Source organism: Nerophis lumbriciformis, linkage group LG02 (genome assembly GCF_033978685.3).
Source record: "Nerophis lumbriciformis linkage group LG02, RoL_Nlum_v2.1, whole genome shotgun sequence".
Lineage (NCBI taxonomy): Eukaryota > Metazoa > Chordata > Actinopteri > Syngnathiformes > Syngnathidae > Nerophis > Nerophis lumbriciformis.
In genome coordinates this window covers 72,285,367-72,310,000 of record NC_084549.2, presented here as the reverse complement: position 1 = coordinate 72,310,000, position 24,634 = coordinate 72,285,367, and the positions used below count along the sequence as shown (strand labels likewise).

General features: G+C 39.9%; 1 protein-coding gene across 2 annotated transcripts in view; it reads left to right on the top strand.

The window, feature by feature from the left end:
* sorcs3b (sortilin related VPS10 domain containing receptor 3b) overlaps positions 1 to 24,634 on the top strand; it is a 313,247-nt gene that overhangs the window by 179,689 nt on the left and 108,924 nt on the right. For both annotated transcript variants that reach the window (XM_061968212.1, XM_061968203.1), the window contains exons 10-13: positions 573 to 719; positions 10,477 to 10,579; positions 21,105 to 21,181; positions 21,256 to 21,347. In XM_061968212.1, coding sequence (XP_061824196.1) covers positions 573 to 719; positions 10,477 to 10,579; positions 21,105 to 21,181; positions 21,256 to 21,347 — 419 coding nt within the window. The remainder of the gene's footprint in view (positions 1 to 572; positions 720 to 10,476; positions 10,580 to 21,104; positions 21,182 to 21,255; positions 21,348 to 24,634) is intronic.

Genomic DNA, 24,634 nt, shown 5'->3' with positions numbered 1-24,634 from the left:
AGATAGATAGATAAATAGATAGATAGATAGATAGATAGATAGATAGATAGATAGATATACCAGCCCCCAGACTCATTTCACCTTTTATTCAGCCGGCCAATCCCGGACGAGCCCCCAATTTCTGTTACGTTCCCAGATGGCTCTGGGTCTAGAGATCGTAGCAGAACGCAACATAAATGTGTATAAACTAAATGAAGGGCTGTCACCCTTGTAGGTTTTAAGACGGTCTGTCATAACGTTTTTAGCATTCAGACATTATTGTGAGGTTTTGTATAAGTGTTCCTAAAAACAGGCACTTATTTTTTCTCAAAATGTGGCCCCCCCGAGGCAAAATGATTGCCCAGGGCCTGCTCTAGATGGTCCTGACAACCAGCATGCTGTGCAGTGGACATTTGTTTTTGGTCTATTTCTTTTGTGAGTCACACACTGGGAAAAAAAACAGCCCTGTTATGGAAAAAAAACACAAACGTCCACTGGCTCTGTTCTGCAGGTAATTCTAGCAAACCTGCTTCTCATCCATGAAGGGAAACTGAGGCCAGGACTAAAGGACTACAATATGTGTGTCTTCTCAGGTGGAGGGCATAAACGGCATGTACCTGGCCAACAAGCTGGTGGACCAGCACATCAAGACCTACATCACATACAACAAAGGACAGACCTGGGCTCTGCTGCCGGCTCCCGCCACGGACGTGGCCGGGAATAATATCCGCTGCGAAACGGTGAGCCTCCTCGGCCGCGAGCGAGCGAATGGATGCCCTGATTCATGGGAAATGACGCTTATGACACGTATCATGCATCAAATGTTTCAACCTCATCAGCCGCGCTTTGGATGTTCTTTGATTTACGGCCCGGATTTGCACAAGGCCGAGGGAGGGAGCTTTGCTGGGCCTTTTCCAGACTGCCTAAATGACCGTAGGGATGCTCAGGAGGAATAGTTTTATTATCCGTGTAGGGGGGGCAGTGTCATTAGGTTTACTTTTCAGCAGGGGGGAGGGGGGGGCAGACTTTCCATTAACCTGTGTGACTTCAATTCAACAAATGTAGTCACACCAGGCTAATGAATGTTGGACTACACTCAATTATATTATGAGGCTGTCTTGTGAGCCAGCCGGCTTATTTGATTGCTAGGGTTCTACGGTATACCAGTACTAGTATAGTATCGCGGTACTAATGAATCAAAAACGGTACCATACTGTTTGAAAAGTATTTTTTTTTTTTTTTTAACAGGCATGACACTGCTGGTTTTACGAGCAAAAGGAGCATGTTCGGCAGCGCGCACACACAGAGTACTTACAAGCAGACACAGTGTGTAGACAGAAAAAGGGAGAACGGACGCATTTTGGCTTGAAAACTAAAGATCTCCCTACTAACCCACCAGTGGCTCCATGGAAATGCCCCCCTTAGAACTGCTCACCCCCAAATCCTCCACACGACACCTCAGCTCCGGACAGACTAACCTCCTTCAACCTCCGAGGACAAAACTACAAACAATAGGAGACTGGCTCCCAGTCTGTGGAACGCTCTCCCTGACTGCCTGAGGGCACCACAGACTTTGGATGCTTTTTAAAAAGCCTTTTTTTTAGATATATGCGTGCTAGTTCTAGTTTTTATTTTTATTATCTTATTTTTTTTTTTATACACTGTAGCACTTTGAGGTTGTTTGCTCAACGTAAAGTGCTTTTTACAAATCAAATCTATTATTATTATTATTATTAAGATTAAGGTGAAGTAAGTTATAACACTGAAACGCCCTCAATAAGAGGTGCTTTAAGACATAGCTAGCTAGTTACCGGCAGAGGCGGGTAGAGTAGCCAGAAATTGTACTCAAGTAAGAGTACTGTTACTTTAGAGATTTATTACTCAAGTAAAAGTAAGGAGTAGTCACCCAAATATTTACTCGAGTAAAAGTAAAAAGTATGTTGTGAAAAAACTACTCAAGTACTGAGTAACTGATGAGTAACATACACACACATATCATATATATATATATATATATATATATATATATATATATATATATATATATATATATATATATATATACATACACACATATATATATATACACACACACATATATATATATATATATATATATATATATATATACACATTTATATATATATATACATATACATATATATATATATACATATATATATATATATACACACATATATATATATACAGTATATAATTTATATTTATTTATTTTGCCGTTTTTGTTTACATGTTAAAGGTGTTTTAATGAATATACATGCATGTTTAACACATATAGATTCCTTTCTTTCACGAAGACAAGAATATAAGTTGGTGTATTACCTGATTCTGATGACTTGCATTGATTGTAATCAGACAGTAGTGATGATAACATCCACGTTTTCAAATGGAGGAGAAAAAAAGTTCCTCCTTTCTGTCTAATACCACATGAAAGTGGTTGGTTTTTGGCATCTTATTTGTCCAGCTTCCATATTCGTTTTTATACACTTTACAAGAAATACATTGGCGGCAAACTCCGTAGCTTGCTCGCTTGTTTGCGCTGGCTTTCGGAGACTCTTGTTTTGAAAGCGCAGGCGCGATGGAGCGGCACTTTTATTGTGAAGACAGGAACTGTGCAGTCAGTCTTTAGGCTTTTGACGGGATGTACGGTTGAAATAAAAAAGGGTCTTTTTTCCTTCACACTTTTGATTGATTGATTGGAACTTTTATTAGTAGATTGCACAGTACAGTACATATTCCGTACGATTGACCACTAAATGGTAACACCCCAATAAGTTTTTCAACTTGTTTAAGTCAGGTCATGTGACCGCCTGGCTCTGTTTGATTGGTCCAACGTCACCAGTGACTGCATCTGATTGGTGGAACGGAGTGAACGTCACCAGTGACTGTATTTGTTGAAACGCAGGCACTATGAAGGTCTGTCTGACAGACCAAAACAAACAAAGCGTGCATTAACAGATCGATAAAAATTAGTAGCGAGTAGCGAGCTGAATGTAGATAAAAGTAGCGGAGTAAAAGTAGCGTTTCTTCTCTATAAATATACTCAAGTAAAAGTAAAAGTACGTTGCATTAAAACTACTCTTAGAAGTACAATTTATCCCAAAAGTTACTCAAGTAGATGTAACGGAGTAAATGTAGCGCGTTACTACCCACCTCTGGTTACCGGCTAACATCCATCGGCAGTCGGCAGTGTTTTAGCTACTTCTAAATCACTAATCCTCGTCTCCATGGCGACAAATAAAGTAAGTTTCTTACAAGTTACATTATCACTGGAGGATGAGGAATAGCTGAACATGCTTCACTACACACAGTAGGAGGATACAATAGCTCACCGGCGTCACAACGTAAACAAATGTCATGGGTGGATTTACACCTGACATCCACTGTAATGATACCAAGTACAATCACGTATCTAGTTGATACTACAATTCACAAAATCTGTTTTTCCTTTTTTCGAAATGTATATTATGTTTATAAAGTCAGTAAATACGTCCCTGGACACATGAGGACTTTGAATATGACCAATGTATGATCCTGTAACTACTTGGTATCGCAATCGATACCTAAATGTGTGGTATCATCCAAAACTAATGTAAAGTATGAAAGAAGAGAAGAATAAGTGATTATTACATTTTAACAGAAGTGTAGATAGAACATGTTAAAACAGAAAATAAGCAGATATTAACAGTAAATGAACAAGTGGATTAATAATATTTTTTTACAGCTTGTCCTTTATAATGTGTACAAAATAATAGGTGTATAAATGACACAATATGTTACTGCATAGACTAATTAGGAGTCTTTGTTTGTTTACTTACTACTAAAAGACAAGTTGTCTAGTATGTTCACTATTTTATTTAAGGACTAAATTGCAATAATAAACATATGTTTCATGTACCCGAAGATTATGTAATATTATTTTAATATTAATATTAATATTGTTTAATATTAATATTAATATTATTTAATATTATTTAAGGACTAAATTACAATAATAAACATATGTTTCATGTACCCTAATATTATTTAATATTAATATCAATATTATTTATTATTATTTAAGGACTAAATTACAATAATAAACATGTTTCATGTACCCTAATATTATTTAATATTAATATTAATATTATTTAATATTATTTAAGGACTAAATTACAATAATAAACATATTTTTCATGTACACTAAGATTTTTTGTTAAATTAAAGCTAATGATGCCATAATAAACATATGTTTCATGTACCCGAAGATTATTTAATATTATTTAATATTAATATTAATATTATTTAATATTAATATTAATATTATTTAATATTATTTAAGGACTAAATTACAATAATAAACATATGTTTCATGTACCCTAATATTATTTAATATTAATATCAATATTATTTATTATTATTTAAGGACTAAATTACAATAATAAACATGTTTCATGTACCCTAATATTATTTAATATTAATATTAATATTATTTAATATTATTTAAGGACTAAATTACAATAATAAACATATGTTTCATGTACACTAAGATTTTTTGTTAAATTAAAGCTAATGATGCCATAATAAACATATGTTTCATGTACCCGAAGATTATTTAATATTATTTAATATTAATATTAATATTATTTAATATTAATATTAATATTATTTAATATTATTTAAGGACTAAATTACAATAATAAACATATGTTTCATGTACCCTAATATTATTTAATATTAATATCAATATTATTTATTATTATTTAAGGACTAAATTACAATAATAAACATGTTTCATGTACCCTAATATTATTTAATATTAATATTAATATTATTTAATATTATTTAAGGACTAAATTAAAATAATAAACATATGTTTCATGTACACTAAGATTTTTTGTTAAATTAAAGCTAATGATGCCATAATAAACATATGTTTCATGTACCCGAATATTATTTAATATTATTTAATATTAATATTAATATTATTTAATATTAATATTAATATTATTTAATATTATTTAAGGACTAAATTACAATAATAAACATATGTTTCATGTACCCTAATATTATTTAATATTAATATCAATATTATTTATTATTATTTAAGGACTAAATTACAATAATAAACATGTTTCATGTACCCTAATATTATTTAATATTAATATTAATATTATTTAATATTATTTAAGGACTAAATTACAATAATAAACATATGTTTCATGTACACTAATATTATTTAATATTATTTAAGGACTAAATTACAATAATAAACATATGTTTCATGTACCCTAATATTATTTAATATTAATATTAATATTATTTAATATTATTTAAGGACTAAATTACAATAATAAACATATGTTTCATGTACACTAATATTATTTAATATTATTTAAGGACTAAATTACAATAATAAACATATGTTTCATGTACCCTAATATTATTTAATATTAATATTAATATTATTTAATATTATTTAAGGACTAAATTACAATAATAAACATATGTTTCATGTACACTAAGATTTTTTGTTAAATTAAAGCTAATGATGCCATAATAAACATATGTTTCATGTACCCGAAGATTATTTAATATTAATATCAATATTATTTATTATTATTTAAGGACTAAATTACAATAATAAACATGTTTCATGTACCCTAATATTATTTAATATTAATATTAATATTATTTAATATTATTTAAGGACTAAATTACAATAATAAACATATGTTTCATGTACACTAATATTATTTAATATTATTTAAGGACTAAATTACAATAATAAACATATGTTTCATGTACCCTAATATTATTTAATATTAATATTAATATTATTTAATATTATTTAAGGACTAAATTACAATAATAAACATATGTTTCATGTACACTAAGATTTTTTGTTAAATTAAAGCTAATGATGCCATAATAAACATATGTTTCATGTACCCGAAGATTATTTAATATTATTTTAATATTAATATTAATATTGTTTAATATTAATATTAATATTATTTAATATTATTTAAGGACTAAATTACAATAATAAACATATGTTTCATGTACCCTAATATTATTTAATATTAATATCAATATTATTTATTATTATTTAAGGACTAAATTACAATAATAAACATGTTTCATGTACCCTAATATTATTTAATATTAATATTAATATTATTTAATATTATTTAAGGACTAAATTAAAATAATAAACATATGTTTCATGTACACTAAGATTTTTTGTTAAATTAAAGCTAATGATGCCATAATAAACATATGTTTCATGTACCCGAAGATTATTTAATATTATTTAATATTAATATTAATATTGTTTAATATTAATATTAATATTATTTAATATTATTTAAGCACTAAATTACAATAATAAACATATGTTTCATGTACCCTAATATTATTTAATATTAATATCAATATTATTTATTATTATTTAAGGACTAAATTACAATAATAAACATGTTTCATGTACCCTAATATTATTTAATATTAATATTAATATTATTTAAGGACTAAATTACAATAATAAACATATGTTTCATGTACACTAAGATTTTTTGTTAAATTAAAGCTAATGATGCCATAATAAACATATGTTTCATGTACCCTAATATTATTTAATATTATTTAATATTAATATTAATATTATTTAATATTAATATTAATATTATTTAATATTATTTAAGGACTAAATTACAATAATAAACATATGTTTCATGTACCCTAATATTATTTAATATTAATATCAATATTATTTATTATTATTTAAGGACTAAATTACAATAATAAACATGTTTCATGTACCCTAATATTATTTAATATTAATATTAATATTATTTAATATTATTTAAGGACTAAATTAAAATAATAAACATATGTTTCATGTACACTAAGATTTTTTGTTAAATTAAAGCTAATGATGCCATTTTTTTGTGGTCCTCTTTATTTAGAAAAGTATCGAAATACATTTTGGTATCGGGACAACCCTATTTCTTACTGTATTCTAGACCAGTAGTCCCCAACCACCGGTCCGTGACGCGTTTGTTACCAAACAGCACATAGACATCAAATAATGTATAACCGGCCGCATTTTCTCCTACTTAACTTTGGCCAGAAACACCAATAAGCTTGTTCATAGATGGATTATAAAACCCCTGATACATTTTCCTCAGCAAATGTCCAAAAAGTATTGCAACTTTCACTTTCAAACACTTAAAAAGAACTGCTGTAAATTCAGGCATCTCAAAAAAAAGGTCTGCGACATCATTGGGGGACTGGTCAAATCTGTCAATGTTCGAAAACGTTACATTTAACATCCTGCTACGTTCCACGTACCGGTGGTTTCTTTGTCGTTCTTCCCCTATAGTTTCTACTCATGCACTGCCTTTGCTGCGAAATCAACCGGTTCCTTTTCCCAGCTGCTCCTCATTTCACCTGTCAATCAGCCAGCCAATCCCGGACGAGCCCCCAATTTATGTTACGTTCCCAGATGGCTCTGGGTCTAGGGATCGTAACAGAACGCAACATAAAAGTGTATAAACTAAATGAAGGGCTGTCACCCTTGTGGGTTTTGGACTCCCTTTTGGCTAGAGTAGGTTTTTGGTTTATGCTAATTAAATAGCTTTCGTTAGTAAGCTTACCTTTCTTTGTCAGAGGTGTCTCTTGGTATGGTTTATTCATTCCTTTGACAGCACCTGTATTCCCGAGCTAGGCTTGTGTTGTGCTTTGTTGTAACCCCCCCCTATGGTTACCTTTCAATAACACTAGCTTTGTTTTCAATTCTTGGCTTCGTCGTCACCTCATTTAGTTTACACACTTTTATGTCGCGTTTTCCTACCATCCCTAGACCCAGAGCCATCTGGGAACGTAACACACAGCATATGTTTTTAGATTTTTTTGAAATCCTGTGCTTTTTTGGGCTAGGGTTTGTTGCGTTTTTGGACCAGTTGTTCCTCCCAGGGAATTCAAGTCACAAGTCGCTCCCAAGCTCTTTATGACACTTAAAGCTGAGTTGAAAAACCACCAGAGACAGAATAGGTATTTTGTAATATATTGGCAAAGCTTTGCAGATATATTTTTGAGACCAGTCCAGCATAGAACATTCTATCGCGCCGCCAAAATGGTCTGCCTTTCCGACCCAAAACCCTCTCCCCTCTTCCCTCTCTCTAGTCAAAACAAATGCTTATTATCGCTCTCTCTAACATTCCTCGTTCAAGGTTAAGCACACAGTTTTGCAGACAACCAAAAGACCACAATTGGAAGAACACAAGCTGTTTTCAAATATGACTATGAAATAAAAGTAGTAACACTTAAATTCGGATATTTGTAAATATCCGCCTCCGACATGTTACAAAAAGAACCTTAAAAGACAGATTGCAAATTCATGAAATCACATGCAGGCATAAGTTATTGACAGAATTAAGGCTTAAAGGTTTAAAACAGTTTTTGAAAATGCTGCGAAATCAGGCGTTTCAGGCCACGACAATCACAAAATCCTGGAGGGACTGACTTACGGTGTTTAACGACAGCACAGCCATGCGGTGTATTTGTCAGGGAAATAATAGCACAGTGGGGGGGGAGCATGTTTTGTCAGAGTAGAACCTTTTGGAACCGCCATAAATGTAACTAATACGGTATAGGGCTGCAGCTAACGATTATTTTTCTATCGATTAATCTATAGATTATTTTTTCGATTAATCGGTTGATCTATAGATTATTTTTTTCGATTAATCTATAGATTATTTTTCCTTTTACCGATTTTTTTTTTTTTATTTAAAATGAAGAGGAAAAAATAAATGTAGGCCAGTTTTTTCAAAAGGCATGGCTTTTATTTACAAAAAAAAAGTATGGCCACTAGTCAGTCAACATTGACAACAACATGACAAAATATTCTGTAACAATGTAAACATTTAAAACTTTTAACATTTAACAAAATTAAAAGTAGCTTATTTGCTTTTTAATGTGCAAATATAAAAGTAAACATCCAGTGCAAATCTTAATATTCTGGAATAGTATAAGCATTTCAAAAGTAAAAGTATTGCTTATTTTGCTTTAAAATGTGCAAAAATAAAGATAAACATCCAATACAAAAAAGTGCAAAACGGAAATATTCTGTAACAAGTGTAAACATTTCAACAAAAGTAAAAGTATTGCTTATTTGCTAAAATGTGCAAAAATAAAGCTAAACATCCAATACAAAAAAGTGTACAGTGTAAACATTTCAACAAAAGTAAAAGTATTGCTTATTTTGCTTAATAACACAACAATGATAGTATGATTAAAGTGAAAGTTAATTGTTGGTTTGTACATAGTATATGTAACTGTTAATGTTGTAAAAGGTATTTGCACAACTAATTAACGTTAGCGTTTGTGACACGTCTTGTGCCGTGGGGTTCTTTCAGGACCGACAGACTGAACGCCAGACGGCTTTGCCAGGTTTACAATCTTTTAATTTTACACAAAGTCTTTTCTCTTCCAACTGCGCGGATCGCGCACCTGGGCACGATTGCGGCGTCGCTCCCGGCGCGCCCCGCCTCGCCGCTCGCTCGCCGCCGCCGCCTCTCCACAGCGTTAAAGAGGAGCGCGTCTTTGTAAACACTGAACAGGCACGCCAAACGCGCCTCTCAGAGCGAAACGGGGCTTTATTTTATGAATTTACAACGCAGATACAAATGACACATTCATGTTTTTGTGTAATAATGACAACGTATACGCACGGGGACGATTGACTTGTTGATGGTGATGGCAAGAACGCTGTCGGGGGTTTTCTTTTCAAATGTTCGTTCATAGCCGTTGTGCTGCTATGATAGGCCATTTCCGCTCGACACAGTGTGCATACAACAACATTATTAGGCCGTTTATTGAAATACTCCCACACTTTTGACGACTTTTGGCGTGCTTTTTTCCCCTCGCTCGCATCGTCTGCTTTGCGCTCCGCCATGACAGTAAAGTAGTGTGACGTAAATATGCGACGCGCCGACGCACAAAAACGGCGTCGACATATTTACGTAACCGATGACGTCGACTACGTCGACGCGTCGTTTCAGCCTTAATACGGTATAATGCAGATCCGTGCGGTGTGTGTTACGGTTTTGATCGGCCGTGCATGGCAGTATTTCAGTGTGTTGACCCCAATACTCACCGCTGACCTCATCGGCCTTATTGATGTTCCGCAACATACCGCATGATGAGTGAAAATGATTTTTCCGTTTTTATCGTCGCATCCCGGGAGACTTTAATTACACGCTTGTTTGCTTTGGGGGAAAAAAAACAAAAACAACACAAATTATGCCCTTGGTGTCCTTTTCTTTCTTTTGTGCGAAGATGATGGCAACAAAAGAATCTTTTTGTTTCCTCCTTGAAAACGGGGCCGCTGTTTTGATGTTTTGAAGACGAGGCCGCCTTTAATTGCCGGTGCAACTGAAATACAGTAATTAATGGATATGTTTTTTTTGATGGAATTCCTTGTATTGGCAGCCTTTTTGTTCGCTGCATCTTCATCTGGAAATGTCCGAGAATCCCTACACATCCGGACCCATCACCAGCAAAAAGTCTGTCCCGGGAATCATTGTGGCGACAGGTACGATTACGAATGCTTGATCTCGTTACCTTATGTCATGTGAGCTTATGTTAGACTTAGACAAACTTTATTGATCCACAAGGAAAATTGTTCCTAAATAAAGGGGAAAAACCCATCCATCCATCCATCTTCCTCCGCTAATCCGAGGTCGGGTCGCGGGGGCAGCAGCCTAAGCAGGGAAGCCCAGACTTCCCTCTCCCCAGCCACTTCGTCCAGCTCTTCCCGGGGGATCCCGAGGCGTTCCCAGGCCAGCCGGGAGACATAGTCTTCCCAACGTGTCCTGGGTGTTCCCCGTGGCCTCCTACCGGTTGGACGTGCCCTAAACACCTCCCTAGGGAGGCGTTCGGGTGGCATCCTGATCAGATGCCCAAACCACCTCATCTGGCTCCTCTCCATGTGGAGGAGCAGCGGCTTTACTTTGAGCTCCCCCGGGATGACAGAGCTTCTCACCCTATCTCTAAGGGAGAGCCCCGCCACCCGGCGGAGGAAACTCAATTCAGCCGTGATCTTGTCCTTTCGGTCATAACCCAAAGCTCATGACCATAGGTGAGGATGGGAACGTAGATCGACCGGTAAATTGAGAGCTTTGCCTTACGGCTCAGCTCCTTCTTCACCACAACGGATCGATACAGCGTCCGCATTACTGAAGATGCCGCACCGATCCGCCTGTCGATCTCACGATCCACTCTTCCCCCACTCGTGAACAAGACTCCTAGGTACTTGAACTCCTCCACTTGGGGCAAGATCTCCTCCCCAACCCGGAGATGGCACTCCACCCTTTTCCGGACGAGAACCATGGACTCGGACTTGGAGGTGCTGATTCTCATCCCAGTCGCTTCACACTCGGCTGCGAACCGATCCAGCGAGAGCTGAAGATCCTGGCCAGATGAAGACCATCAGGACCACATCGTCCGCAAAAAGCAGAGACCTAATCCTGCAGCCACCAAACCGGATCCCCTCAACGCCTTGACTGCACCTAGAAATTCTGTCCATAAAAGTTATGAACAGAATCCGCTCCCTGTACGATCAGTGTCAGAGCTTGGTCCGCATTGCCGGCAGTAAGTCCGACACGTTTCCAGTGAGGGTTGGACTCCGCCAAGGCTGCCCTTTGTCACCGATTCTGTTCCAAGGGAAAAACATATTTTTTTATTAAAAAACGTTCCTTCATCTTTGTGCCGGCACGGCATCCCCGGCGCTTTTTCCGTAGTCCCACGGGAATGTCCGGCCGCGATCCTCATAGCGCTGGCGAGGAGAGCGCAAACAGATCAACTGATCAAAGTCAAACACAAAACGGCCCAAAAAGTAACAAAAAATTCAGTCAAAGGCTGGACTCCAGGGAGGAGGTCCAGACTGAGGCCAAGGAAAACAAACTCTTAGCCATAGCACACATAAACAAGTTACATAGAACCAACAAAACTTGCAGCAGAGGGGAAGGAAATTGTACTAAAATCTTGACCTATAAATATACAAATATCCCACCAGCATCTTTCCGCCTTCAAGCTTAAACCTCAGGTGGGATTTTAAGTAGAAGAGATCCATTATTGTGTCCTCTGTTGAGGAACGAGGACATCCACAGATCCACAAAAAAATTCATTTTGTTACCAGCTGATTCTGCATTTAGGTGTGTTACCTCAGCCAAGTCCTTTCTCTCCATGTAAATTAAGTACTTCATTAATCCTTGAGGGGGTATTGAGATTTTCAGCACAATCCCATTCAAGATCAGACAAACATTACAGGGATCGTTGACGGGTCTGCCAACGTCCAGCGCCCCTTACAAAAAAAGGTGAGAAACAGGTAAACGTTGGGGGAGGAGGGGAGTGAAAAAATATTTAGTCAAAGGCTGCACTCCAGGGCGAGGGTCCAGACTGAGGCCAAGCAAAAACCTCTTAGCCATAGCACACATAAACAAGTTACATAGAATCAACAAAACTTGCAACAGAGGGGAAGGAAATGGTACTAAAATCTTGACCTATAAATATACAAATATCCCACCAGCATCTTTCCGCCTTCAAGCTTAAACCTCAGGTGGGAATATTAAGTAGAAGGGATTCGTTATTGTGTCCTCTGTTGAGGAACGAGGACATCCACAGATCCACAAAATAATTCATTTTGTTACCAGCTGATTCTGCATTTAGGTGTGTTACCTCAGGCAAGTCCATTCTCTCCATGTAAATTAAGTACTTCATTAATCCTTGAGGGGGTATTGAGATTTTCAGCACAATCCCATTCAAGATCAGACAAACATTACAGGGATCGTTGACGGGTCCGCCAACTTCCGGCGCCCCTTTCAAAAAAAAGGTGAGAAACAGGTAAACGTTGAGGGAGGAGGGGAGTAAAAAAATATTCAGTCAAAGGCTGGACTCCAGGGAGAGGGTCCAGACTGAGGCCAAGGAAAACAAACTCTTAGCCATAGCACACATAAACAAGTTACATAGAATCAACAAAACTTGCAACAGAGGGGAAGGAAATGGTACTAAAATCTTGACCTATAAATATACAAATATCCCACCAGCATCTTTCCGCCTTCAAGCTTAAACCTCAGGTGGGATTTTAAGTAGAGGGGATTTGTTATTGTGTCCTCTGTTGAGGAACGAGGACATCCACAGATCCACAAAATAATTCAATTTGTTACCAGTTGATGCTGCATTTAGGTGTGTTACCTCAGGCAAGTCCATTCTCTCTATGTAAATTAGTACTTAATTAATCCCCGAGGGGAAATTGAGATTTTCAGCACAATCCCATTCAAGATCAGACAAACATTACAGGGATCGTTGACGGGTCTGCCAACTTCCGGCACCCCTTTCAAAAAAAAAGGTGAGAAACAGGTAAACGTTGGGGGAGGAGGGGAGTGAAAAAAATATTTAGTCAAAGGCTGGACTCCAGGGAGAAGGTCCAGACTGAGGCCAAGGAAAACAAACTCTTAGCCATAGCACACATAAACAAGTTACATAGAATCAACAAAACTTGCAACAGAGGGGAAGGAAACTGAACTAAAATCTTGACCTATAAATATACAAATATCCCACCAGCATCTTTCCGCCTTCAAGCTTAAACCTCGTGTGGGAATATTAAGTAGAAGGGATTTGTTATTGTGTCCTCTGTTGAGGAACGAGGACATCCACAGATCCACAAAATAATTCAGTTTGTTACCTGGTTGATGCTGCATTTAGGTGTGTTACCTCAGCCAAGTCCATTCTCTCCATGTAAATTAGTACTCAATTGATCCCAGAGGGGAAATTGAGATTTTCAGCACAATCCCATTCAAGATCAGACAAACATTACAGGGATCGTTGACGGGTCTGCCAACTTCCGGCGCCCCTTTGAAAAAAAAGGTGAGAAACAGGTAAACGTTGAGGGAGGAGGGGAGTAAAAAAAATATTCAGTCAAAGGCTGGACTCCAGGGAGAGGGTCCAGACTGAGACCAAGCAAAACAAACTCTTACCCATAGCACACATAAACAAGTTACATAGAACCAACAAAACTTGCAACAGAGGGGAAGGAAATGGTTCTAAAATCTCGACCTATAAATATACAAATATCCCACCAGCATCTTTCCGCCTTCAAGCTTAAACCTCAGGTGGGATTTTAAGTAGAAGGGATTTGTTATTGTGTCCTCTGTTGAGGAACGAGGACATCCACAGATCCACAAAATAATTCAGTTTGTTACCTGGTTGATGCTGCATTTAGGTGTGTTACCTCAGCCAAGTCCATTCTCCCCATGTAAATTAAGTACTTAATTAATCCTTGAGGGGAAATTGAGATGTTCAGCACAGTCCCATTCAAGATCAGACAAACATTGCAGGGATCGTTGACGGGTCCGCCAACTTCCGGCGCCCCTTTCAAAAAAAAGGTGAGAAACAGGTAAACGTTGGGGGAGGAGGGGAGTAAATACATATTCAGTCAAAGGCTGGACTCCAGGGAGGGGGTCCAGACTGAGGCCAAGCAAAAACCTCTTAGCCATAGCACACATAAACAAGTTACATAGAATCAACAAAACTTGCAACAGAGGGTAAGGAAATTGTACTAAAATCTTGACCTATAAATATACGAATATCCCACCAGCATCTTTCCGCCTTCAATCTTAAACCTCAGGTGGGAATATTAAGTAGAAGGGATTCGTTATTGTGTCCTCTGTTGAGGAACGAGGACATCCACAGATCCACAAAATAATTCAGTTTGTTACCTGGTTGATGCTGCATTTAGGTGTGTTACCTCAGCCAAGTCCTTTCTCTCCATGTAAATTAAGTACTTCATTAATCCTTGAGGGGAAATTGAGATTTTCAGCACAATCCCATTCAAGATCAGACAAACATTACAGGGATCGTTGACGGGTCTGCCAACTTCCGGCACCCCTTTCAAAAAAAAAGGTGAGAAACAGGTAAACGTTGGGGGAGGAGGGGAGTGAAAAAATATTTAGTCAAAGGCTGGACTCCAGGGAGGGGGTCCAGACTGAGGCCAAGGAAAACAAACTCTTAGCCATAGCACACATAAACAAGTTACATAGAACCAACAAAACTTGCAACAGAGGGGAAGGAAATGGTACTAAAATCTTGACCTATAAATAACAATTATCCCACCAGCATCTTTCCACCTTCAATCTTAAACCTCAGGTGGGATTTTAAGTAGAAGGGATTCGTTATTGTGTCCTCTGTTGAGGAACGAGGACATCCACAGATCCACAAAATAATTCAATTTGTTACCAGTTGATGCTGCATTTAGGTGTGTTACCTCAGGAAAGTCCATTCTCTCCATGTAAATTAAGTACTTCATTAATCCCAGAGCGTAAATTGAGATGTTCAGCACAATCCCATTCAAGATCAGACAAACATTACAGGGATCGTTGACGGGTCCGCCAACTTCCGGCGCCCCTTTCAAAAAAAAGGTGAGAAACAGGTAAACGTTGGGGGAGGAGGGGAGTGAAAAAATATTTAGTCAAAGGCTGGACTCCAGGGAGAGGGTCCAGACTGAGGCCAAGGAAAACAAACTCTTAGCCATAGCACACATAAACAAGTTACATAGAACCAACAAAACTTGCAACAGAGGGGAAGGAAACTGTACTAAAATCTTGACCTATAAATATACAAATATCCCACCAGCATCTTTCCGCCTTCAAGCTTAAACCTCAGGTGGGAATATTAAGTAGAAGGGATTCGTTATTGTGTCCTCTGTTGAGGAACGAGGACATCCACAGATCCACAAAATAATTCAGTTTGTTACCTGGTTGATGCTGCATTTAGGTGTGTTACCTCAGCCAAGTCATTTCTCTCCATGTAAATTAAGTACTTCATAAACCTTGAGGGGGTATTGAGATTTTCAGCACATTTCCATTCAAGATCAGACAAACATTACAGGGATCGTTGACGGGTCCGCCAACTTCCGGCGCCCCTTTCAAAAAAAAGGTGAGAAACAGGTAAACGTTGGGGGAGGAGGGGAGTGAAAAAATATTTAGTCAAAGGCTGGACTCCAGGGAGAGGGTCCAGACTGAGGCCAAGGAAAACAAACTCTTAGCCATAGCACACATAAACAAGTTACATAGAACCAACAAAACTTGCAACAGAGGGGAAGGAAATGGTACTATGGACCTATAAATATACAAATATCCCACCAGCATCTTTCCGCCTTCAAGCTTAAACCTCAGGTGGGAATATTAAGTAGAAGGGATTTGTTATTGTGTCCTCTGTTGAGGAACGAGGACATCCACAGATCTACAAAATAATTCAATTTGTTACGAGTTGATGCTGCATTTACGTGTGTTACCTCAGCCAAGTCCTTTCTCCCCATGTAAATTAAGTACTTCATTAATCCCAGAGCGGAAATTGAGATGTTCAGCACAATCCCATTCAAGATCAGACAAACATTACAGTGAGACAGAGAAAGGATCGCTGACGGGTCTGCCAACTTCCGGCGCCCCTTAAAAAAAAGTGTGAAACAGGTAAATTGTGTGTGTGTGTGTGTGTGTGTGAGGAGAGGGGGCGGGGGGGGGGGGGGGGGGGTGTAAAAAAATATTCAGTCAAAGGCTGGGGCCAAGGAAAACAAACTCTTAGCCATAGCACACATAAACAAGTTACATAGAACCAACAAAACTTGCAACAGAGGGGAAGAAAATGGTACTATGGACCTATAAATATACAAATATCCCACCAGCATCTTTCCGCCTTCAAGCTTAAACCTCAGGTGGGAAGATTAAGTAGAAGGGATTCATTATTGTGTCCTCTGTTGAGGAACGAGGACATCCACAGATCCACAAAATAATTCAATTTGTTACCAGTTGATGCTGCATTTAGATGTATTACCTCAGCCAAGTCCTTTCTCCCCATGTAAATTAAGTACTTCATTAATCCCAGAGCGGAAATTGAGATGTTCAGCACAATCCCATTCAAGATCAGACAAACATTACAGGGAGACAGAGAAAGGATCGCTGATGGGTCTGCCAACTTCCGGCGCCCCTTGAAAAAAAAGTGTGAAACAGGTAAATTGTGTGACTGAAAATATTCAGTCAAAGGCTGGACTCCAGGGACGGGGTCCAGACTGAGGCCAAGCAAAAACTCTTAGCCATAGCACACATAAACAAGTTACATAGAACCAACAAAACTTGCAACAGAGGGGAAGAAAATGGTACTATGGACCTATAAATATACAAATATCCCACCAGCATCTTCCCACCTTCAAGCTTAAACCTCAGGTGGGAAGATTAAGTAGAAGGGATTCATTATTGTGTCCTCTGTTGAGGAACGAGGACATCCACAGATCCACAAAATAATTCAGTTTGTTACCTGCTTGATGCTGCATTTAGGTGTGTTACCTCAGCCAAGTCCATTCTCCCCATGTAAATTAAGTACTTCATTAATCCCAGAGCGGAAATTGAGATGTTCAGCACAATCCCATTCAAGATCAGACAAACATTACAGGGAGACAGAGAAAGGATCGCTGACGGGTCTGCCAACTTCCGGCGCCCCCTAAAAAAAAAGTGTGAAACAGGTAAATTGTGTGTGTGTGTTGGTGTAAAAAAATATTCAGTCAAAGGCTGGACTCCAGGGAGGGGGTCCAGACTGAGGCCAAGGAAAACAAACTCTTAGCCATAGCACACATAAACAAGTTACATAGAATCAACAAAACTTGCAACAGAGGGGAAGGAAACTGTACTAAAATCTTGACCTATAAATATACAAATATCCCACCAGCATCTTTCCGCCTTCAAGCTTAAACCTCAGGTGGGAATATTAAGTAGAAGGGATTTGTTATTGTGTCCTCTGTTGAGGAACGAGGACATCCACAGATCCACAAAATAATTCAGTTTGTTACCTGGTTGATGCTGCATTTAGGTGTGTTACCTCAGCCAAGTCCTTTCTCCCCATGTAAATTAAGTACTTCATTAATCCCAGAGCGTAAATTGAGATGTTCAGCACAATCCCATTCAAGATCAGACAAACATTACAGGGAGACAGAGAAAGGATCGCTGACGGGTCTGCCAACTTCCGGCGCCCCCTAAAAAAAAAGGGTGAAACAGGTAAATTGTGTGACTGAAAATATTCAGTCAAAGGCTGGACTCCAGGGACAGGGTCCAAACTGACGCCAAGGAAAACAAACTCTTAGCCATAGCACACATAAACAAGTTACATAGAACCAACAAAACTTGCAACAGAGGGGAAGGAAATGGTACTAAAACCTTGACCTATAAATATACAGATATCCCACCAGCATCTTTCCGCCTTCAAGCTTAAACCTCATGTGGGAATACGAAGTAGAAGGGATTTGTTATTGTGTCCTCTGTTGAGGAACGAGGACATCCACAGATCTACAAAATAATTCTGTTTGTTACCTGGTTGATGCTGCATTTAGGTGTGTTACCTCAGGCAAGTCCATTCTCTCCATGTAAATTAAGTACTTAATTGATCCCCGAGGGGAAATTGAGATGTTCAGCACAATCCCATTCAAGATCAGACAAACATTACAGGGATCGTTGACGGGTCTGCCAACGTCCGGCGCCCCTTACAAAAAAAAGGTGAGAAACCGGTAAACGTTGGGGGAGGAGGGGAGTAAATACATATTCAGTCAAAGGCTGGACTCCAGGGACGGGGTCCAGACTGAGGCCAAGCAAAAACCTCTTAGCCATAGCACACATAAACAAGTTACATAGAATCAACAAAACTTGCAACAGAGGGGAAGGAAACTGTACTAAAATCTTGACCTATAAATATACAAATATCCCACCAGCATCTTTCCGCCTTCAAGCTTAAACCTCGTGTGGGAATATTAAGTAGAAGGGATTCGTTATTGTGTCCTCTGTTGAGGAACGAGGACATCCACAGATCCACAAAATAATTCAATTTGTTACCAGTTGATGCTGCATTTAGGTGTGTTACCTCAGCCAAGTCCTTTCTCCCCATGTAAATTAAGTACTTAATTAATCCCAGAGCGGAAATTGAGATGTTTAGCACAATCCCATTCAAGATCAGACAAACATTACAGGGAGACAGAGAAAGGATCGCTGATGGGTCTGCCAACTTCCGGCGCCCCCTAAAAAAAAAGGTGTGAAACAGGTAAATTGTGTGTGTGTGTTGGTGTAAAAAAATATTCAGTCAAAGGCTGGACTCCAGGGAGGGGGTCCAGACTGAGGCCAAGGAAAACAAACTCTTAGCCATAGCACACACAAACAAGTTACATAGAACCAACAAAACTTGCAACAGAGGGGAAGGAAATGGTACTATGGACCTATAAATATACAAATATCCCACCAGCATCTTTCCGCCTTCAAGCTTAAACCTCATGTGGGAAGATTAAGTAGAAGGGATTCATTATTGTGTCCTCTGTTGAGGAACGAGGACATCCACAGATCCACAAAATAATTCAGTTTGTTACCTGGTTGATGCTGCATTTAGGTGTGTTACCTCAGTCAAGTCCTTTCTCCCCATGTAAATTAAGTACTTCATTAATCCCAGAGCGGAAATTGAGATGTTCAGCACAATCCCATTCAAGATCAGACAAACATTACAGGGAAACAGAGAAAGGATCGCTGATGGGTCTGCCAACTTCCAGCGCCCCTTGAAAAAAAAGTGTGAAACAGGTAAATTGTGTGTGTGTGTTGGTGTAAAAAAATATTCAGTCAAAGGCTGGACTCCAGGGAGAGGGTCCAGACTGAGACCAAGCAAAACAAACTCTTACCCATAGCACACATAAACAAGTTACATAGAACCAACAAAACTTGCAACAGAGGGGAAGGAAATGGTTCTAAAATCTCGACCTATAAATATACAAATATTCCACCAGCATCTTTCCGCCTTCAAGCTAAAACCTCAGGTGGGAAGATTAAGTAGAAGGGATTCATTATTGTGTCCTCTGTTGAGGAACGAGGACATCCACAGATCCACAAAATAATTCAATTTGTTACCAGTTGATGCTGCATTTAGGTGTGTTACCTCAGCCAAGTCCTTTCTCCCCATGTAAATTAAGTACTTAATTGATCCCAGAGGGGAAATTGAGATTTTCAGCACAATCCCATTCAAGATCAGACAAACATTGCAGGGATCGTTGACGGGTCCGCCAACTTCCGGCGCCCCTTTCAAAAAAAAGGTGAGAAACAGGTAAACGTTGGGGGAGGAGGGGAGTAAATACATATTCAGTCAAAGGCTGGACTCCAGGGAGAGGGTCCAGACTGAGGCCAAGGAAAACAAACTCTTAGCCATAGCACACATAAACAAGTTACATAGAATCAACAAAACTTGCAACAGAGGGGAAGGAAATGGTACTAAAATCTCGACCTATAAAGATACAAATATCCCACCAGCATCTTTCCGCCATCAAGCTTAAACCTCAGGTGGGATTTTAAGTAGAAGGGATTTGTTATTGTGTCCTCTGTTGAGGAACGAGGACATCCACAGATCCACAAAATAATTCAGTGTGTTACCTGGTTGATGCTGCATTTAGGTGTGTTACCTCAGCCAAATCCATTCTCTCCATGTAAATTAAGTACTTAATTGATCCCAGAGGGGAAATTGAGATGTTCAGCACAATCCCATTCAAGATCAGACAAACATTACAGGGATCGTTGACGGGTCCGCCAACTTCCGGCGCCCCTTTCAAAAAAAAGGTGAGAAACAGGTAAACGTTGGGGGAGGAGGGGAGTGAAAAAATATTTAGTCAAAGGCTGGACTCCAGGGAGAGGGTCCAGACTGAGGCCAAGGAAAACAAACTCTTAGCCATAGCACACATAAACAAGTTACATAGAACCAACAAAACTTGCAACAGAGGGGAAGGAAATGGTACTATGGACCTATAAATATACAAATATCCCACCAGCATCTTTCCGCCTTCAAGCTTAAACCTCAGGTGGGAAGATTAAGTAGAAGGGATTCATTATTGTGTCCTCTGTTGAGGAACGAGGACATCCACAGATCCACAAAATAATTCAATTTGTTACCAGTTGATGCTGCATTTAGATGTATTACCTCAGCCAAGTCCTTTCCCTCCATATAAATACACACAGTGTGAAATGACTCTTGTTTTTTCCCCCCCTTTCTTCAACCAGGGAATATTGGAACGGAATTGTCCTCGGACAACCTTGGAATGTTTATAACGTCTGATGCAGGAAATAGCTGGAGACAGGTGGGCGTGCACACAAAGAAAAACGACAACTAAAAATGGCTGTGCCATTAGCGCAACTGTTGTTTGTGTTCTAGATATTCAAAGAGGAGCACAACATTTGGTTCCTGGACAACGGAGGGGCTCTGCTGGCCGTGTTGCAGGCGCCCACTCCCATTCGACACTTGTGGTGCGTACTCTCGGAACTGAAATTACCTGGCTCTGAAGTGGGTTTTTTTTTATTATTTATTTTATTAGCTAAAGCATGATGAGCGCGTTTCGGCCCCGCTGCTTCTCAACTGTCACAATCATTTCCAGCAGAGAAGAGACGGTCACAGCTCGCCGCTCTTGCCGGGATGCGACGCTTTGAGTGCTTTTATGTAAATCCCGAGTACAACAAGGTAGAAAATAGGAGGCTGCCAATGGCCTCCTAAGTCGCTCATATTGCGGCTGCAGCTTTGTAACATTATCTGCTTTGGCGTTCCCCCGCCCACGCCAGCCACTGTCCAAAGTGATTAAGTCGTTTAACCCCTTAAACAAACTATTATGTAGCCTAAGCCCCGTTTCAGCCACACTAAACCAGCGTTTAAGGTCCCCCTCCTCGGACAAATCTTTACACGGGTAAGTCAGCCGTGTAATTCTCTGTATGGACTCATCGATCGTTTACAAAGTGAGTTCGGAGAGGAAGTGAGGCCACTGAGGAACCTACTCAGTGGCCTAGTGGTTAGAGTGTCCGCCCTGAAATCGGTAGGTTGTGAGTTCAAACCAGTAAGGAAGCAGTGCCTGGGGAGTCTGTGGTGGGCTCTCCTATTTCTGGGGCTGAGGTTGCTGAGGTAGTTAAAAAGCTTCTCGGTGGCAAGGCCCCGGGGGTGGATGAGAACCGCCCGGAGTTCCTTAAGGCTCTGGATGCTGTGGGGGCTGTCTTGGTTGACAAGACTCTGCAGCATCGCGTGGACATCTGGGGCGGTACCTCTGGATTGGCAGACCGGGGTGGTGGTTCCTCTCTTTAAGAAGGGGAACCGGAGGGTGTGTTCTAACTATCGTGGGATCACACTCCTCAGCCTTCCCGGTAAGGTCTATTCGGGTGTACTGGAGAGAAGGCTACGCCGGATAGTCGAAGCTCGGATTCAGGAGGAACAGTGTGGTTTTCGTCCTGGTCGTGGAACTGTGGACCAGCTCTATACTCTCGGCAGGGTCCTTGAGGGTGCATGGGAGTTTGCCCAACCAGTTTACATGTGTTTTGTGGACTTGGAGAAGGCATTCGACCGTGTCCCTCGGGAAGTCCTGTGGGGAGTGCTCAGAGAGTATGGGGTATCGGACTGTCTGATTGTGGCAGTCCGCTCCCTGTATGATCAGTGCCAGAGCTTGGTCCGCATTGCCGGCAGTAAGTCGGACACGTTTCCAGGGAGGGTTGGACTTCGCCAAGGCTGCCCTTTGTCACCAATTCTGTTCATAACTTTTATGGACAGAATTCCTAGGCGCAGTCAAGGCGTTGAGGAGATCTGGTTTGGTGGCTGCAGGATTAGGTCTCTGCTTTTTCCAGATGATGTGGTCCTGATGGCTTCATCTGGCCAGGATCTTAAGCTCTCACTGGATCGGTCCGCAGCTGAGTGTGAAGCGACTGGGATGAGAATCAGCACCTCCAAGTCCGAGTCCATGGTTCTCGCTCGGAAAAGGGTGGAGTGCCATCTCCGGGTTGGGGAGGAGATCTTGCCCCAAGTGGAGGAGTTCAAGTACCTCGGAGTCTTGTTCACAAGTGAGGGAAGAGTGGATCGTGAGATCGACAGGCGGATCGATGCGGCGTCTTCAGTAATGCGGACGCTGTATCGATCCGTTGTGGTGAAGAAGGAGCTGAGCCGGAAGGCAAAGCTCTCAATTTACCGGTCGATCTACGTTCCCATCCTCACCTATGGTCATGAGCTTTGGGTTATGACCGAAAGGACAAGATCACGGGTACAAGCGGCCGAAATGAGTTTCCTCCGCCGGGTAGCGGGGCTCTCCCTTAATAATAGGGTGAGAAGCTCTGCCATCCGGGGGGAGCTCAAAGTAAAGCCGCTGCTCCTCCACATCGAGAGGAGCCAGATGAGGTGGTTCGGGCATCTGGTCAGGATGCCACCCGAACGTCTCCCTAGGGAGGTGTTTAGGCCATGTCCGACCGGTAGGAGGCAGCGGGGAAGACCCAGGACACGTTGGGAAGACTATGTCTCCCGGCTGGCCTGGGAACGCCTCGGGGTCCCACAGGAAGAGCTGGACGAAGTGGCTGGGGAGAGGGAAGTCTGGGCTTCCCTGCTTAGGCTGCTGCCCCCGCGACCCGACCTCGGATAAGCGGAAGAAGATGGATGGATGGTGAGTTCAAACCCCGGCCGAGTCATACCAAAGACTATAAAAATGGGAGCCATTACCTCCCTGCTTGGCACTCAGCATCAATGGTTGGAATTGGGGGGTTAAATCACCAAAAATGATTCCCGGGCGCGGCCACCGCTGCTCCCCACTGCTCCCCTCACCTCCCAGTGGGTGAACAAGGGGATGGGTCAAATGCAGAGGACAAATTTCACCACACCTAGTGTGATGCCGTGTTTTCCTTCCTCTACATGTACAGACGCTTGTGGAAATCACACATGAATACCTTAAGAGAAAGCCATTGCAGCTATTTGGGATACAACACTCCTCAGACGGCAAGAGAACTTTAGAATGCATGAAAAACTTTGTCCATTTTGTCGAAGGAGAGTCAACGGGAATCCGGGCTCCCGTGGATGTGATAAAAAAGGTAGCGTGTGCTTTGTATTACCTGGCTCTCGAGGGAAAACTACGGAAAACAGCGAATGCTTTTGGACTGGCAAAGCAGACTGTATCAGTTATTGTCCATGGCGGACTCAAAGTCTAGGTCCAGAGTATATAAAGCCACCAAAAAGGAATGGACAATGAAGGTGAAGGCAAAAGAGTGAGGAGTGTCCTGACCAGATATCTAGATCCCTAGTTTGATTGATGTCAAATGTTCTTTATCTCTTCTGCCTCCACACTACAACCATCCGTTTCAATACATGCATAATCTGTTGAATCGCTTAAGCCGCTGAAATCCGAGTCTGAATCCGAGCTAATGTCGCTATAGCTTGCTGTTCTTTCCGCCATGTTTGTTTGTGTCGGCTTCACTATGTGACGTCACAGGAAAATGGACGGGTGGTTAAAATCAGGCACTTTGAAACTTTTTTTAGGGATATTGCGTGATGGGTAAAATTTTGAAGAAAACTTTCGAAAAATATAATAAGCCACTGGGAACTGATTTTTAATGGTTTTAACCATTCTGAAATTGTGATAATGTTCCCCTTTAAATGATAGTTAAGTGTGGCTGAAACGGGGCTAAGGCTAAATAATTATTTGTTTAAGGCAGGGGTGCTCACACTTTTTCTGCAGGCGAGCTACTTTTCAATTGATCAAGTCGTGGGGATCTACCTCATTCATATATATCATTTAATTTAC